The sequence below is a fragment of the Bos taurus genome, chromosome 4 (assembly GCF_002263795.3).
Source record: "Bos taurus isolate L1 Dominette 01449 registration number 42190680 breed Hereford chromosome 4, ARS-UCD2.0, whole genome shotgun sequence".
In the NCBI taxonomy this organism is placed as follows: Eukaryota; Metazoa; Chordata; class Mammalia; order Artiodactyla; family Bovidae; genus Bos; species Bos taurus.
The window spans coordinates 43,112,245-43,126,899 of record NC_037331.1 but is presented as its reverse complement, the minus strand read 5'-3'; the positions used below and the strand labels follow the sequence as shown (position 1 = coordinate 43,126,899).

At 41.2% G+C, this 14,655-nt stretch overlaps 1 protein-coding gene across 14 annotated transcripts in view; it reads right to left on the bottom strand.

Annotated features, from left to right (window-relative positions):
* Positions 1-14,655, bottom strand: part of MAGI2 (membrane associated guanylate kinase, WW and PDZ domain containing 2) — a 1,467,480-nt gene that overhangs the window by 136,043 nt on the left and 1,316,782 nt on the right. For all 14 annotated transcript variants that reach the window (XM_059886037.1, XM_059886041.1, XM_059886040.1 and 11 more), the window contains 2 exons: positions 9,351-9,536; positions 7,307-7,481 (listed from right to left, as the gene is read on the bottom strand). In XM_059886037.1, coding sequence (XP_059742020.1) covers positions 7,307-7,481; positions 9,351-9,536 — 361 coding nt within the window. The remainder of the gene's footprint in view (positions 1-7,306; positions 7,482-9,350; positions 9,537-14,655) is intronic.

Sequence of the window (14,655 nt, the reverse complement as noted above, 5' to 3'; positions counted from 1 at the left end):
TCTAAAGAGATTAGAATAATCTTAGGACCTCCAAGAATGTACAAGCCACACCTATTGGTGGTTCTTTTGCATATGCAGGATTACAAGAAGATTAAATAAATGATAAGCATTATTTGAAAATCTTTGACAAATGCCCTATTATATACTTTTCACTTGGCCACTTAAGACATCAAAGTAAAAGTGATGGTCAATCAGAACTTTATGGACCACCTTCTTTGACTTGATAGTTTAAAAGCTGTGCCACTGCAGCTTAACTCACATACTTAACTATATATACCCAAACAGCAGATTGTCTTAATATCAGTAAACTCTTTGAGTTTTTCTCTTTTTCTCTCGCTCTTTCTCACACATACACAGCATTCATTACTTCATGAAAAGACAATTTAAGTGATCTATAAATACCCTGTGCTGTGTGCTTAGTCTCTTAGTCATGTCTGACTCTTTGTGACCCCATTGTAGACCACCAGGCTCCTCTGTCCACGGGGATTCTCCAGGCAAGAATACTGGAGAGGATCGCCATGCCCTCTTCCAGGGGATCTTCCCAACTTAGGGACTGAACCCAGGTCTCCTGCACTGCAGTGGATTATTTACCATTTGAGACACCAGTGAAGCCCTACAAATATCTAATTAAAGGTTAGTTTAACCTGTTAGCTTGCAGAATTTGAGTATCTTACAGAGGTTAAGGGAGTGAAAGTAAAGTATAATCACTAACTACAAATCAGGCAGAAAGTCACTGTTCAGTTCAGTTCAGTCGCTCAGTGATGTCCAACTCTTTGCAAAAGAGGCCAAAACTAGTTTTTAAGTTCTGTTTTGTAGATCCAACTTGCTCTAAAATGAGGAGTTTCCAGGTTCCAAAAGGGCTGAAGCAGTCAATGCCTACCATTCAGTCAGTCAGTTCAGTCGCTCAGTCGTGTCCGATTCTCTGCGACCCCAGGAATTGCAGCACACCAGGCCTCCCTGTGCATCACCAACTCCCAGAGTTCACTCAAACTCACGTCCATCGAGTCAGTGATGCCATCCAGCCACTTCATCCTCAGTTGTCCCCTTCTCCTCCTGCCCCCAATCCCTCCCAGCATCAGAGTCTTTTCCAATGAGTCAACTCTTCGCATGAGGTGGCCAAAGTACTGGAGTTTCAGCTTTAGCATCATTCCTTCCAAAGAAATCCCAGGGCTGATCTCCTTCAGAATGGACTGGTTGGATCTCCTTGCAGTCCAAGGGACTCTCAAGAGTCTTCTCCAACACCACAGTTCAAAAGCATCAATTCTTAGGAGCTCAGTATGGGATCATTAATAAGATAAAGCAAAAAAATTATTACCATGTGTAGAGGCTACTGAACTCTATTGTTCAATGCCAATTGCCAGAACAGTGTTCTACATAATGAGCTACTTAGAGATATAGGTCAATTAAAAAATACATTCTGTATAATAATAAATTTATCTAGAGTTAATATGGAGGATTTGAGAAAATGTTTAGCAACAAGGAAAAACTCAAATGTCTCAGGAAAAGGGGTTCAAAACCAGCAGAATTTTTACCTCTCACCATCTAAGACTAGATGAGTTCTGGTTTTGTTTGTTTTTTACTGACTTATGGTCTGATGAGTATTAAACATGTTAAAGAATGACTCACCCGAACAACTGCCATTAGTGTAATCTAAGATTTGCTGAGGACACACTGACAGTAAATGGCAATAGATGTGTTTTTATCTGGGGCTTGGACGCTAGTAAAGTAATGCTCAAAATTCTCCAAACCAGGCTTCAGCAATATGTGAACTGTGAACTTCCAGATGTTCAAGCTGGTTTTAGAAAAGGCAGAGGAACCAGAGATCAAATTGCCAACATCCGCTGGATCATCGAAAAAGCAAGAGAGTTCCAGAAAAACATCTATTTCTGCTTTATTGACTATGCCAAAGCCTTTGACTGTGTGGATCACCACAAACTGTGGAAAATTCTGAAAGAGATGGGAATACCAGAGCACCTGACCTGCCTCTTGAGAAACCTATATGCAGGTCAGGAAGCAACCGTTAGAACTGGACATGGAACAACAGACTGGTTCCAAATAGGAAAAGGAGTACATCAAGGCTGTATATTGTCACCCTGTTTATTTAACTTCTATGCAGAGTACATCATGAGAAATGCTGGGCTGGAAGAAGCACACGCTGGAATCAAGATTGCCGGAAGAAATATCAATAACCTCAGATATGCAGATGACACCACCCTTATGGCAGAAAGTGAAGAGGAACTCAAAAGCCTCTTGATGAAAGTGAAAGTGGAGAGTGAAAAAGTTGGCTTAAAGCTCAACATTCAGAAAACAAAGATCATGGCATCTGGTCCCATCACTTCATGGGAAATAGATGGGGAAACAGTGGAAACAGTGTCAGACTTTATTTTTCTGGGCTCCAAAATCACTACAGACGGTGACTGCAGCCATGAAATTAAAAGATGCTTACTCCTTGGAAGAAAAATTATGACCAACCTAGATAGCATATTGAAAAGCAGATACATTATTTTGCCAACAAAGGTCCGTCTAGTCAAGGCTATGGTTTTTCCAGTGGTCATGTATGGATGCGAGAGTTGGACTGTGAAGAAAGCTGAGCACCTAAGAATTGATGCTTTTGAACTGTGGCGTTGGAGAAGACTCTTGAGTCCCTTGGACTGCAAGGAGATCCAACCAGTCCATTCTGAAGGAGATCAGCCCTGGGATTTCTTTGGAAGGAATGATGCTCAAGCTGAAACTCCAGTACTTTGGCCACCTCATGTGAAGAGTTGACTCATTGGAAAAGACTCTGATGCTGGGAGGGATTGGGGGCAGGAGGAAAAGGGGACAACAGAGGATGAGATGGCTGGATGGCATCACCAACTTGATGGACGTGAGTCTGAGTGAACTCCGGGAGTTGGTGATGGACAGGGAGGCCTGGTGTGCTGCGATTCCTGGGGTCGCAGAGAGTCGGACATGACTGAGCGACTGAACTGAACTGAACTGAGGGGGTTAGCGATGCAGTTATTTTAATAAAGGGTTAAGTAGTTCCCATTAGTTGCTTAACTAACAGAAGTGACACTTTCCTTTTGCAAGATGCATAATTCAGGCTCTGCTTTATACTTCAGCAAGCTGTCCACTCACCTACTGAGAGTGTGCATGCTGAGAACATAATTATTTAAAAGACGCTTTGAAAAAGACACTCAACTATGCAAATGCATGAATTAAACAAAAGGAATTAGACGGTGACATTCGTTGGCGGGTGTCGGTTCCTTTCTAGAAATCGTTTGCTTGGTGGTTTAGATGTCACATTGTTTTAAGCTATAGCACAGTCACTTTATTTTCATTATCTCTGTGGTGCTGGTATGAAATATCCATTACGAGCTTCCTTTTCAACCAGATGTGTCATGAAGTACAGCAAAAGAGGGTGAAATGTTAAGAGTCTCCCCAGAGCCTAGAAATAGGGACAGTTAGAACTTGTAACAAGCTGCCATCCAAGCCTGCCTCTCAGCATTCAAATTTCATTTGACAGTGCTATGTGTCAGGATTTTACATTGAACAACACACTGAAGAATTCTCTAATAAGAAAAATACACACATTTTTATGAGTATTGCTAACTTTTAAGTGAATGACATACTAGTTAGGGCAAAAGTTGTTACTCTGAATTTGTGAAACAGTTTATTTTAAGGAAAATTCAGGATTATTATTATTACTTTTCAAAGTCTCTTAAGAGTTCCCTTACTTCAGTTCAGTTCAGTCACTTAGTCATGTCTGAGTCTTTGCGACACCATGGACTGCAGCACGCCAGGCTTCCCTGTCCATCACCAGCTCCTGGAGCTTACTCAAACTCATGTTTATCGAGTCGGTGATGCCATTCAACCATCTTATCCTCTGTCATCACCTTCTTCTCCTGCCTTCAATCTTTCCCAGCATCAGGGTCTTTTCCAATGAGTCAGTTCTTCACATCAGGTGGCTGAAGTATTGGAGTTTCAGCTTTAGCAGCATTCCTTCCAATGAATATTCAGGACTGATTTCCTTTTAGGATTGACTGGTTGGATCTCCTTGCAGTCCAAGGGACTCTCAAGAGTCTTCTCCAACACCATAGTTCAAAAGCATCAGTTCTTCAGAGCTCAGCTTTCTTTATAGTCCAACTCTCACATCCATACATGACCACTGGAAAAACCATAGCTTTGACCAGATGGACCTTCATTGGTAAGTAATGTCTCTGCTTTTTAATTTGCTGTCTAGGCTGGTCATAGCTTTTCTTCCAAGGAGCAAGTGTCTTTTAATTTCATGGCTGCAGTCACCATCTGCAGTGATTTTGGAGCACACACACAAAAAAGTCTGTCACTGTTTCCATTGTTTCCCCATCTATTTGCCATGAAGTGGTGGGACCAGATGCCATGATCTTAGCTTTCTGAATGTTGTGTTTAAGTCAACTTTTTCACTCTCCTCTTTCACTTTCATCAAGAGGTTCTTTAGTTCTTCTTCACTTTCTGCCATAAGGGTGGTGTCATCTGTATATCTGAGGTTATTGATATTTCTCTTACTGATGATAGTTCCCTTACTTGTGAAAGGATAACCTTTGTAGGTTGTATACTAGTGTAACTCTTTGTAGCTAGTAATTACATTATTAAAGAGACTTTAGAGTTGATAAAACCAGACTGCTAATGGTAAATTCTAGGAGAAGTTTATGGTATAAGTTCCAGAATCAAAAAATGCTGCTCTTGTAGCAGGGGATATTATGGTGGGATTTTGCCTCATGTGGGCCTTTCAAGAATTGCTTCCAGCCTTCAGCATCGAGTTTACAAAGTCTCTGAAAGAAGTCAATTTCTAATGCTTTCCACTGACCTTGATATTTAAGACATGTAAATAATGATTGCTTTTGCTGGGAAGGTGAACTCTGCTATTTATACTTAGTTTTTGAATATATTACACAAGGGCTCTTTGTTGTTTGCAAAAAATGCTTCTCCTTGAACAATGTTTTTCTTATGTTCATATCAAAATTATTTTGTTTCCTGAGCACACACCAAAAGATGTTAAGAGAGAAGTGAATAGAGGTGTGCAGCATGTCAGGAGAAAGCCAATTCAAGAGTAAATAAGATAGGGTAAAATATTCACTTCTTCTAACTCATATAAGAAAATTTGCAAGCAGATTGTCCTTTTATTTTATCTCACTTTAACATGGAAACTGGCTCAATTTGACATGTAGGTGGGCACTTGTACAAACGAACTAATAGGAAATTCATACTGTGCTTGGCATACAAGTTGCCTTGCAGACATCTGTAGCCTGATCTAGAAAAAGGCAGAGTTTCTCTCTGACACCATGAACATCTTGAAATGAAGCTAGAAAAATGGTTCTAGAAAAACGGTTCTGTAAGATTTTAGAATTATTTCATTCATTTGGAAAAAGATCTGCCTACTAGCAATCAAAAAGTTAAGCCAGGAAACGTGAGTCTCAGGAAAAGGGCCCTAGAATTGGAATGGGCACATTCGAGACATTTACTATTACTGAAGCAAAAACAGCTAAGAATCCTGGGTATATCTGTTAGTAATCTATAAAACAAATTGGATCAATCTGTTAATTCCAGAGTTAGGAAATATTTTATCCTGAAGTCAGACAAAAAACAAACAGACAAAACATCCAAAGGCCGCTGTTTCTGTCACAGGGGCTGAGTCCCTGTTGAAACTAGTAGCTGATGGGAACAGGGTAGTGGCCTCTCCCCAGTGCCATTCTCCCCACTGAACTATTACACTCCAGCGATGAGATTACCCACCCCCAGGCCAGAAGCAAGAGCCTGATTCCAGCAAGTCCAATCCACAAAGGGAAGATGGAATTGTGTCTGGGAAGCTAATTGACAGAGGCAGAGCCAAGAAGCAGCGGCGTCTGAAGCTGGCTCAGAAACTGCAGGAGCACTTGGATCCCTCCTCCCAAGTCTAAAATGAATCCTGGGGAAAGTCAGTGTGATCTGTCCAAAGCATGCACGGTGAAAGCAAGCACATCGGGGACTTATTACCGAGGCACCCAGGACACAATCCTCTTATGGACTCTCAGATTCTTGCCTCTGTATCATTTACTTTTTGGGGCTTAGTCTTTGTTCTTCTCTGGACTATATTAAAACCATAAACAGCAGAGGACAACAGACATTTACTTCTCTAAGAAAGGAAATGGGAGAAATCAGAATAGGACTGGGCTTCATGGAAAGAACACTTGTGGCACAAGGAAAATATTTGCTTTGCAACATTCTGAGTGATAAACCTAGAGAGTTCTGGGACTCAAAAACTGGGTCTCACTTCATCTTCACTAACAGGGGAGGCAGGAGATGGGTAGCAGATGTTCAGAAAACATTAGAATCATGGAAAGGACCAGTGAGGGTTTTGTTTTCAGAGATATTCCTATGGGTTGTTCTATTTTTCTCCTTTGAAAGGGTGAAAACAACATGGGAGCATGTCCTCATCTCTGTCTTTAATGGCTCCACCTAATTCAGGCTCCCTGTTACACACAAGTCTCAATAGGAAGACGGCATTGATTTTCTATGGCATCCTTTTATTCTGGAAGTTCACAGCACCTGATCACATTTGTTCATGATGTGAGACGGAAGGATCTCATCAGACTGTGGGTAGGTGGACATAAGGTAAAATGCAGTGAAAAGACTAACTTATATTCGTGCTCACAAATTCTTCAGCATTTCCTCCTCCATGCCACCGTTATTCTCTGGGCCATCAGTGACTTGGTGGACTTGGTAGCCACATCTAACCATGTTCATCTTGATCAGCCTCCAGTCTGCTCTCTAAGGGGCCAACTGAGAGATAGTCTTGCAAAGCTAATCCAAGGATGTCAGTCCTAAGCTTAAAACCCTGCAAAAACTTCTTCGCTACACTTAAGATAAAGATCAGAATCTATAACATGTCTACAGGACCCTTTAGGGTGGGTCCCCCCAACCTATGTTCCCGCTTCCTCACCCCCTACACTGGCCTTATTTCCTCTCTCATGCTTGCATGCTCCCTCTTGCCAAAGGGCCTTACTGTATGCTACTGAATACTGTCTATCTTACTCTCTTTAATGTGTTCTTCAGCTAGTTAACCCCTTACTTATCTGCAACCATGCACTGTTTACTCAGGAAAGCTTCTCTTATTGTGAAGGACAAACATCTACATTTGCTAACGAAACTATGTTTATAACATATACACAATCTTTAAATCACACAAAGGTGCACGTGGTAATTTTTACTTTTTGAAAATCTTTCTCCTGCCTGCGTTCTGTCCTGTCCCAAACTCTCTCCTTATACTTCCCTCACTATTCAGAATTAGAAAAAACAGAGGAAACTTTACCTATTTTCATGTCCTTGAGGCTGAAGAGGCTGAGGCGGAGCTGGCTGGGCGATGGGACTGTTGGGCGTGGCCGGGCTGGGCTGGGCCAGAGGACTCTGTTGGGCCAGGGGGCTGTGCTGCTGGGCCAGGGGGCTCTGCTTCTCTGAGCTGGGTGCTGAAGCGGGGCTGTTGAGTTCTGCAGTGGGAAACCAAAGAGGCAAATGAAGTCAGGTTGGCATGTGATAAAGGGCAAGAGGTGGCCAGAGATGGTTCCTCTGCCTGCTCACATGACTCAAGGCTATGGTTCTTCTAGTTTCTGTTAGGCTTTAAGATAACAGCTTAAACTTAGCAAGTTCTAATACCCTCCTATAATTAGTATTCTTTCATAAATGATAAGGCTGCTGAACAAGGTTATGAACAAGAATCTCTCATCTTTTGTCAGAAGAAAAGATTACAATAAAAAGTATTAAAACTACGAAAAATAATTCAAAGGACTCTAAAACATATTCTACTTGTTCTATCATTACTTGCTGAAGCAAAGCGTTTTAGCCATTACATTTTGGTTGTAATGAGAAGTCCTACCAGTATCCTAATCCCTAAGGAATTAACCACAAGAAAACAAAACGCTTTTCACAATCCGTTTTTCAGTTCCTTGTTAGTCTTATTTCCTAATAACCCTCTCTGTACTCCATGGTTCTCCAGAAAGAGCATTTGACACAGGAAAGTTAATAAGTTGTTCTTTGTTAAAACTGCTTCTTGGTCTTTCTTGTTATAGCATCAAATTTTTATCTGAAAGTATTTCTCTATGTTGGACTAAGAGCAGGAGAGACATATTTCATACAGGAAAAGGGAAAACCAAATCAGGTTTTTGCAACCAATTTTGCTTGAAGTTAACTTCTACTGAATATTTTATACATAATGTTGTCTGCATATAACAGGTTAAAATGGTTATTTTTTTCCCTGGGTGATAAAAAAGTGATATATTAGTGTTCCTTTATAAACCACTTTCCTTTTTCTTTGCTCCCACCCTACATTTAAAAATTTGTTTTCCACCTGTATCAGCCTTGGCACCGTGGATACTTGGAGCCAGATGATTCCAGGCTGTGGTGGGCTGTCGTGTGCTCTGTAGGATGAGTACGGAGAAGCATTCTTGTCCTTTCCCCACTGGAGAGCAGTAGCATCCCCACCCCAGACATGACAACCAATAAGGTCTCCAGGCATCTCCAAATGCCCCCTGGTGGGACGAGATCACCTCTGCTGAGGACAGCTGTTTCATTATTTAAAGTCAGGTGGCTACTTGATGCCTGCTTGTTAGATAGTCCCAGATGAAATCAGGAGACGGAGGAAACCAGAGGGGTCCAAGGCGGCTGAGCGCATCCCTCTCCATGTGGGACACTGTGGTCCAATCACCAGTGAGCTCCGAAGACTGAATCCTCAAGTATCAGTACTGAGTCAGCAGCCTCAAACTAGTCATGAACCCACTGTGTCTGGAAATAGTGAACTGATGGTGAATTGATGCTCAGAATTTCGTTGCTCTTTACGGCATGGCTGTAGGTTGTGATGCTTATGACTCCTCAAGCCTCAGGGGGGAGTCCTTGTACAGAGAAATTTAAAAGGCTAGGTGGGAATTTAAAATTCTTATCAGATGCAACATTTTCTAAATGAGCTCTCTTTATACCACAAAACTTCCTCAAGCTTTTCAAAATCAATCTGACTTTGAAGAATCCTCCAGAGCTTAAGTGTTAACATGGATATATATATATATATATTTTTTTTTTCCTGCAGATTTGTAACTCTATCATCTCTGTTGAATGGGTTCTGGCTTAATATAACCATAAAAACAGTACTCCAGGGACCAAAGGGAATTGAGTGAATAACCCGGTGCCTTGGGATTCACACTAGTTATCTGTAACACCATATAGCTTATCTTGGAATCAAGTAATGAGTAAATAGGTTATGGGTTGCCTCAGAGTGTTACTTTTTCAATATTGGATAGCAACTTTGGACATTCTGATACCCCTGACTGCAGCTAGGTGAGCTCCGGGACCCCAGCTCAGGCACTCACCCTCCTGAGGGATGATGCGAAGGGTGACGCTAAGACCCGCATCCTTGATGAGCTTCACGATGTCTGCATGAGGCATGTTGATGATAGACTGGCCGTTCACCGCTAAGATCCGGTCTCCCACTTTTAGCTTTGCACAGCGATCTGCGGGACTCCCATCAATGATGCGTCCAATTTTATGTGGCACAGCTACAAAAACATCCCAAACAGAAACAGGTATCAGGGCCATTACCAGTACAAGTTCTACCTTTGAGTGCCTGCAGCATAGGAAACAACAGGACATCAGAATTCTGCCTTTTGTCAGTCTCTCGAGACTACAGTCTTTTCTATCAAATGCATCCCTGTGCATATAGCTGAGACCATGAGGTAGCTAAGAGTCGGAAACGACTGAGCAACTTCCCTTTCACTTTTCACTTTCAAGCATTGGAGAAGGAAATGGCAACCCACTCCAGTGTTCTTGCCTGGAGAGTCCCAGGGACAGGGGAGCCTGGTGGGCTTCCGTCTATGGGGTCGCACAGAGTCAGACACGACTGAAGTGACTTAGCACTTAGCAGAGTTTCTACAGTCAAGGCTAAATTCAGTGACGGGCCAATTCCAAACACATGCACCAGAGGTTCTCAAACTTTGAGGCAAATTATAATCACCCTAGGATTAAAAATAAAGCTCTTTGAGTCTCATCCTAGACCTTGTGAATCAGAATGTTTAGGAAGAAGGGGAGGATAATGGATTTTTAAGAAGCTCCTCAAGAAATTCCAATACGTACAAAAAATTTAGAACCAAGGATGTAGAATACAGTACCCAAAGAGCTCATACTCTAGAGACAAAAATACAGTTTAGAAAAACATAATAAACCTGGGAACATATATCTCAGTTCAGTTCAGTTGCTCAGTCATGTCTGACTCCTTGTGACCCCATGAATCGCAGCATGCCAGGCCTCCCTGTCCATCACCAACTCCCGGAGTTCACTCAAACTCATGTCCATTGAGTCGGTGATGCCATCCAGCCATCTTATCCTCTGTTGTCCCCTTCTCCTCCTGCCCCCAATCCCTCCCAGCATCAGAGTCTTTTCCAATGAGTCAACTCTTCACATCAGGTGGCCAAAGTATTGGAGTTTCAGCTTCAGCATCAGTCCTTCCAATGAACACCCACGGCTGATCTTTAGGATGGACTGGTTGGATCTCCTTGAATTTGGAAAACTCAGCAGTGGCCATAGGACTGGAAAAGGTCAGTTTTCATTCCAATCCCAAAGAAAGGCAATGCCAAAGAATGCTCAAACTACCACACAATTGCACTCATCTCATATGCTAGTAAAGTAATGCTCAAAATTCTCCAAACCAGGCTTCAGCAATACGTGAACTGTGAACTTCCAGATGTTCAAGCTGGTTTTTGAAAAGGCAGAGGAACCAGAGATCAAATTGCCAATATCCACAGGATCATGGAAAAAGCAAGAGAGTTCCAGAAAAACATCTATTTCTGCTTTATTGACTATGCCAAAGCCTTTGACTCTGTGGATCACAAGAAACTGTGGAAAATTTTGAAAGAGATGGGAATACCAGACCACCTGATCTGCCTCTTGAGAAACCTATATGCAGGTCAGGAAGCAACAGTTAGAACTGGACATGGAATAGACTGGTTCCAAATAGGAAAAGGAGTACGTGAAGGCTGTATACTGTTACCTTGCTTATTTAACTTCTATGCAGAGAACTTATATCTACCCTCTTCTATTTTACTAAGAGGAGAACACAGGAAAGGGAAGAAATACTTATATGGGAATTATCCAGCTGATGAAGAAGTTATGACCAACTTCCTACCCAACTATTAAGGTTAAAGGCTGATGCAGCTTTCAACTATTACTTATTCTTTCTGATTCAGTGCAAGTGGTGCTAAAATCTTGTTAACATCTGGTATATAATGTAGTTCATCAAATTTAAAATTCCAGTAAGATACACCTGTCTTTTATGAACCACAGAAAAATAGAAAAAAAAAAAAACCCTCTAGCATTGAAACGGTAACTCCATTTGACATAGCATGTTCTCTAATTTTTGAAATGTTAAAATATGAAAAATGTGTATTACAATTAATGGAATATGGTATATGTCTCTTTAAAACAATGACAATTCATTTTGTCATCATTTATTTATATGCATGGGGAGAGCCAGGTTTGTGGGGATATAGATTTTCTAACAGGTTGACTTGTGTTCAATGTCAATGTCTGAGTTCCTAGAGGTTAACTATTTTTGGGGTCAGATATCAGTAGTGCATGATGTCTTTATGCATGCCCTCAAGATGCTGACCATATAGAAACCTGTTTCTTTTCCTTTTCCCCTTCAAGACAGGAGCCCAGCGGGGAAACTGCCTGTCAAGGACTTGTTGCACTCCCTGTGGAAATCAGGAATTGATTTCATCTGCATAAAGAGGCAAAGACACACTTCACCATTCATTATGCCCCAGGGATATCTGTTCCTTAAACTCTCAATCTTGTGTCTGAGATACAGCGAAAGGCAGAACATCAACTAATGACCATGGTAAGGAAGGACAATCAGAGTTAATGGACCAGTACCTTGATCATATTTCTGTTGTGAAAGGTTATAGGTAGCATATGAAAATATTGGCCGAGCCTGTGTCTCTGAAGTGAAACTCATCATGTTGGAAGCTCAAACACATTTTTATTTACCATAAGCATGGATGGCTTTAATTAAGAACAACTTACTTACAGCATACTGATGATCATCTGAGAATCTTAGGACAATATAGTGCTCAAGCAGAAATGTAATAAAAACTCATTCATTTACTAATTGTGTAGCATGATATGGGTATTGCCAGGTGTCTGGCCTTCAATCATAAATAGAGTGAACTTTCATTCCTGTTTTTGCATCCTTTCATGGTCAAGAGTATCCTGGATCAGTCAATAAATGATAAGATCTCCCTGGTCATACTATGTAATATTGTTATCTGTCCTGACCTTTAAACAACTATCTGACCTCTCTGACTTTCTGTATTTCAAAAGTAAAATTAGGATAATAATATAGTTGAACTCACAGGATGGTTCTGAGAATTAAATGAGTTATCATACATAAAAAGACTAAAACAGTCCTTGGCATTAAGAATTGCTCTGTAAGTATCAACTCTTCATTCATTCTTTCTATTACTGTTATTTTAAAGTGACATCACTATTGATATGTATGTGCTTGGGTATTGGCACCAGCTGAAATTCTGTCTGCATGGGGCAAACCTGTAACACAGCTAAAACAGAAGGAATACTTCTTATTACAGAGCAGTATCAGGGGAAAACAGCTTCATTTGGGAAAGAGAGGTATGTTTCATGGAAAATAGAGACACCAGCTGAGGTCAAGAGTCCTGTTCCCTTTTCCGAGGTTTCACAAAAAAGGTGTTGCAACAATCTCTATAGGAAAACACTAACTTACAAGTGAGAGTTAATTATCCAAAGGAAAATGAGCATAATATCGATCTCTTCTGTATATGATGCATTATCCGCACTGAACCACTCACACACACATACACACACTTACAACTACGTTAAAATAAATATAACTTCATCTTCAATAAATTATGAGCTACCTGACAGTGTTATCATTGCATGTTTACAGCGTAGGAAACTGAGCATTAAACAGTCTGCGGTCTGCCCAAAGTCACATAGGCTAACCGGGGTTTAGAATTCCAGACTGTCAGATGCCACAGCCTGGGTCCTTAACACAGCCCAACACTGCCTCTCTCACCTTCACCAACTCCTCCCGCCACTCGAGTGCCCCCTGAGCGCCTGGTGCTTTCATTTGGCGAGGGCAGGCTGCCCTAAGGATAGAGTCGTAAATGTTTCACCACTGGCCCTGATCCAGAGGAGGGTGAAAGGCAGGAGGTTTGCTTGAAGCGGTTTCTTTGAGGCAGCTCTTTTGAAAGGCAAGGAAGGAGGAGAAAGGAAGGGGAGAAGAGGGCACCAGGGAGAGGAGAAAACAGGAAAATTGGACAGCTCTTCAGATCCCATTTAGCAAGGACTTCACATTGCAGTGTCATTCCTTTGAGGCAACTTCTCTGGGTATTAGAAACAGTCACATTTGAAATGAAATTAAAAAATACATTTCAAAACACATACAAATGATATTTAGGTGATTCGCTGTTTTGAATTATTCATGCCTCTGCTCCCCACCATTACTGTGCATCATTTAGAATTTACTGGGCATAAAACTCCAAATGTTTCAAAACAAGATTTCACATACACACACACAGGCACACTATGCTACTATTTATTAATTTCCAGGCACTGTATTAGGCACTTATTTTAACTCTTTACAGCTTCAATGTGAAACAGCTGTAAAATTTTAATAATCATGCTTATTTAACTGTTGAGAAAACAACAATAAAAAATGTCAAAGCCTATGACTTGGAAACTTGGGGTTACTCCCTTTTTGAAATATGTGACAAAGTGAAAGTGAAAGTTGCTCAGTCATGTCCGACTTTTGCAACCCCATGGACTATACAGTCCATGGAATTCTCCAGGCCAGAATACTGGAGTAGGTAGCCTTTCCCTTCTCCAGGGAATCTTCCCAACCCAGGGATCGAATCCAGGTCTCCTGCCTTGTGGGTGGATTCTTTATTAGCTGAGCCACAAGGGGCTGAAAGCAATTTGAATTATGAGAAGTGAAGGACTGCCTGGTGAAACTTAGCTTAGGAAACCATGCTTGAGATTTTAAGATGAAAGTTTCATTCTAAATATGTGTATGGTGATAATTCTTTTAAGCTCATTTTCATTTTATTAGGGCAGGTAGCATAAAAACTAAAAACCAAGATAAAAGAATGAAAACTAAATTCTACGACAATGTCCTGGAATGATGGAGTGGCTTACATAATATCTGAATGAGTATACAATGCAGAAATGGATGCCCCATCACTGAAGTGCCTGGAATGGCTTTATTCAAATAGTGTGCTATTGGCATTTACTGTCATAAAACCAGTATCTGAAACTCTTGGCAGGTGCAGATAGCCTCACTTCCCTTTACTGGCATTTCCACTCCATACATAAGGACATCAACTGCTCCTGTACAACAAGGGGTATGCTCAGAGGAGGCTCCCTCTGGAAACAAGATGCAGCTCCACTCACTCAGTTATGAGCTCTACAGAGCTTGTGACCTAAGTACTTTCTGTGCATAGTTAATGAGATTACAAAGCATGGAAGAGGCCCTGACCTTGATTTCTATTATTGGGATGAATGGTAGTCATTAATTCTCTGAGAATTGATGATTAAGGTAACTGCTGGAGTGCAGTCCATTTAGACGGCATGCCTTGCAGACATCAT